The 3,044-nt window shown below is 35.6% G+C and overlaps 1 protein-coding gene across 1 annotated transcript; it reads left to right on the top strand.

Moving 5' to 3' along the window:
* Nucleotides 1-1,597: 1,597 nt before the first annotated feature.
* Nucleotides 1,598-2,464, top strand: LOC145114411 (uncharacterized). The gene has a single exon (XM_079050411.1). It carries the CDS (start codon nucleotides 1,880-1,882, stop codon nucleotides 2,378-2,380), a length of 501 nt encoding a protein of 166 aa, XP_078906537.1. The 5' UTR covers nucleotides 1,598-1,879; the 3' UTR covers nucleotides 2,381-2,464.
* The last annotated feature ends 580 nt before the right edge of the window (nucleotides 2,465-3,044 follow it).

The following is a 3,044-nucleotide window of genomic DNA, read 5'->3' as shown; positions in this document are numbered from 1 at the left end:
ATATCTACGTGGTACTCAGCTCCACACTTTTGTGTTTCCATCTACATCCTCTCTTGAGTTGTGTGCCTATAGTGATGCAAACTAGGATAGTGATATTTATGATCGTAAGTCCACTACTGGGTATTGTGTTTTTCTTGGAAATTCATTGATATCATGGAAAAGCAAGAAACAAGATGCCGTCTCTCGATCTTTTACAAAATCTGAGTATCGAGCCATGGCTATCGCAACTTGTGAGATTGTTTGGTTGAGATGGCTTCTTGCAGATATGGGCGTTCGCATCTCTCAGTCTACCCCTTTGTATTGTGACAACGAGAGTGCGATAATGATTGCCAAGAATTCAGTGTTTCATGAGCGCACAAAGCACATTGAGATTGATTGTCATTTCACACGACATCATCTCCAGAAGGGCTCTATCTCCCTTCCTTACGTTCCTTCCTCTTTGCAGATTGCTGATATTCTTACGAAGCTGTTGACTGCTCCTCGATTCCATTTTCTGTCTGACAAACTCTTAATGCTTATTGTTGTTGCATTGTGAGTTTAAGGGGGGATGTTAGCCTCTAATAAGATTTTGGGCTTTATCTTGTATTGAGTTTTATGATTGGGCATTTTAGTTAGGAAACCCTAATTAGCTAATCTATACATTATGTCTTTCCCTTTCATTGTATTCGTACTTCTCTTTGATAATAATTTGAAACCGTAGCCGTTATATGTCTTTCACTTGTTAGTTTTCAGTCAAAATGATTAAAGATGAGAAGAAGATGCGGTACCTCCACCAACTTGGAATCGTCACCATGGTGGTACTGGCGATACCGTCGATCGTTTACCCCGCTTAAAGTGGCTCCATCCTTCGTTAAATGATACACTTTTAACTTTAAAAAGACCCTAAAATATACTATTTCAAAAACAATATGTGAAATATCCGAAATATGTAATCTATATACATAATCACGATAATAGTAGAACGCTTACCTACCAAGAAAAAAAAAACTATAAATTTTGTGAATGTTATATTACTCGACAGCTAACAATCGGGCTTGTTTCAAATCGTTTTTGCGAAATAATATAAAAAACAAAACAAAATTGATAGAAAACGGGAGCCATTTAATTTTTTTACAAATCGCAAAAGCCTATAAAAATAAATGATATTTTGTCATAAATGTATAGATTATGATCAATCTTTTATAAAGCGTCCTCATGTTTTTTGTATTTTTATAATTAACTCTTTTATTTTTATTTTTATTTTTATTTTTATTTTTATTTGTAATTAACCAGTTGGAAGAAAATGAATTCTTAATTATTATCCCCCATAAAACCGTAACAAAAGTTTAAATACGGTTTATTTATGAGCTCACCCTCAATCCATATATTAATTTGAATCAGCCCCGATATCCTACAGAAACATTCCTTAAGGCCCTCACAGGAGGGGCACACTAACAATAATCAAATTTCAAGGGATCAAAGTGAATATATTCACTCTGGGCATTTTTGTCTTTTTATATAGCTTCCGGTTTTATCTGTAAATTTTGGCAAATTCAGGGTCATATCCCGATCATCCCCCTATATAAAGAACCCACCACATCCCACACTTCCCCACACCTTTATTCCCCTATCTTTCTTTCTTTCTCTACCCTCCCTCCCTCCTTCCTCCGCCTCATTCGACGTCCTCCGCCGTGTTCCGATTTGGTCGCAGATCCACTTGATTTTGTCTTATAAATTCTAATTTCTTTATTCCGATCCGAAATTTTCCCAATTAATTTATGGTGGTAAATTACGACTTTACCCCTGGATATCTCATTTGGTTGTCGTTTTTTAATCCGTCAAATTGGGGGCATTTTCGTAAAGTTCGGATACGGTATAGTCGCTGACGTGGCAGACGCTCATGCAAGCTACAATGAGCCACACGCCTAGACAATTAACTCCCTTGGCTTCAAATAAGCCAAAAAAGAGAGATGAAGCCTTTGATTTTCTCAAGCCGTCAGCAATGATACCAAAGTTAGCCAAGCCTCTCATCCCTCGCGCCGCGCCACCGTATAAACCCACCCATCGAGCTCCAACCGATAACAAACTCCTTGCTGGTTACCTGGCTCATGAGTTCCTCACGAAAGGCACGCTGTTTGGCCAGCCATGGGACCCGGCTCGAGGCGGCTCAATGTCAGTTTCTGCCACGGCTCATTCAGTCGATCTTAGAAAGCCGATGAGACAAGCGTCTTTTAACCACAAAGGAAAGACAGCCGAGCCGGAGCCAAAGCCGAAGCCGGGTGAGAAAAGAAAGTTCGAAAGCTACGCTGAGTTATCGGCTCTTCTCAAGGGGAAAAATGGAGCACATATACCTGGCATTGTAAACCCGACCCAATTGGCCCAGTTCTTACATTTACAATGATATTGATTTTGACTATGCTCTATAATGTTGTAATGTACAAGTGTCGATGCTTATAAACATATCCAATAGTTTTGATTTTTGCAACCTTTGTCCCTTATAGACATGTTACGGATTTAATTATTGTGATTTGATGTCTTCATGACTAATTTTTCGTAGTCCTTCAATTTCCATTTTTAATAGTTGTTTTTCTATATTTAATTAATCAGATTTAAAAAAATAAAATACTAATTTTGTGGCGAGTAACTTTTGGACTTAATCACTTATTTGAGGTATACATGTTTTCATGTCCAATCGAATAATTCAAATTTTAAAAAAGTATAACAATTTTTATTTGAGAAATTGTCAGAAAAATCTCAATATTTTTTAAAAAGTTTCACTTTAATCCTATAAAAAAATTATAAACATGAATTTCATTTTGGCTCAAATTAATAAAAAAATCCTTTTTTTCTTTGATAGGAAATAACATATTATCTTGTAAAATCAAATAATCGGAACTTTTCTATTCAATTTTTTTTTATGATTAAAATGAAACTTTTCTGATAATATTAAGACTTTTCTGCCAATTTCCCTTTTTATTTTTTGGTAATTGTATTAAAAAGATGTTTATGTGATAAATGATAGTAGAATTTTTTAAAGATTAGATATGCACCGTCTTCGTTAATTG

The sequence above is a fragment of the Lactuca virosa genome, chromosome 5, assembly GCF_052849685.1.
Source record: "Lactuca virosa cultivar CGN04683 chromosome 5, Lactuca_virosa_CGN04683_v6, whole genome shotgun sequence".
NCBI lineage: Eukaryota > Viridiplantae > Streptophyta > Magnoliopsida > Asterales > Asteraceae > Lactuca > Lactuca virosa.
This window is presented reverse-complemented; position numbering and strand designations above follow the sequence as displayed.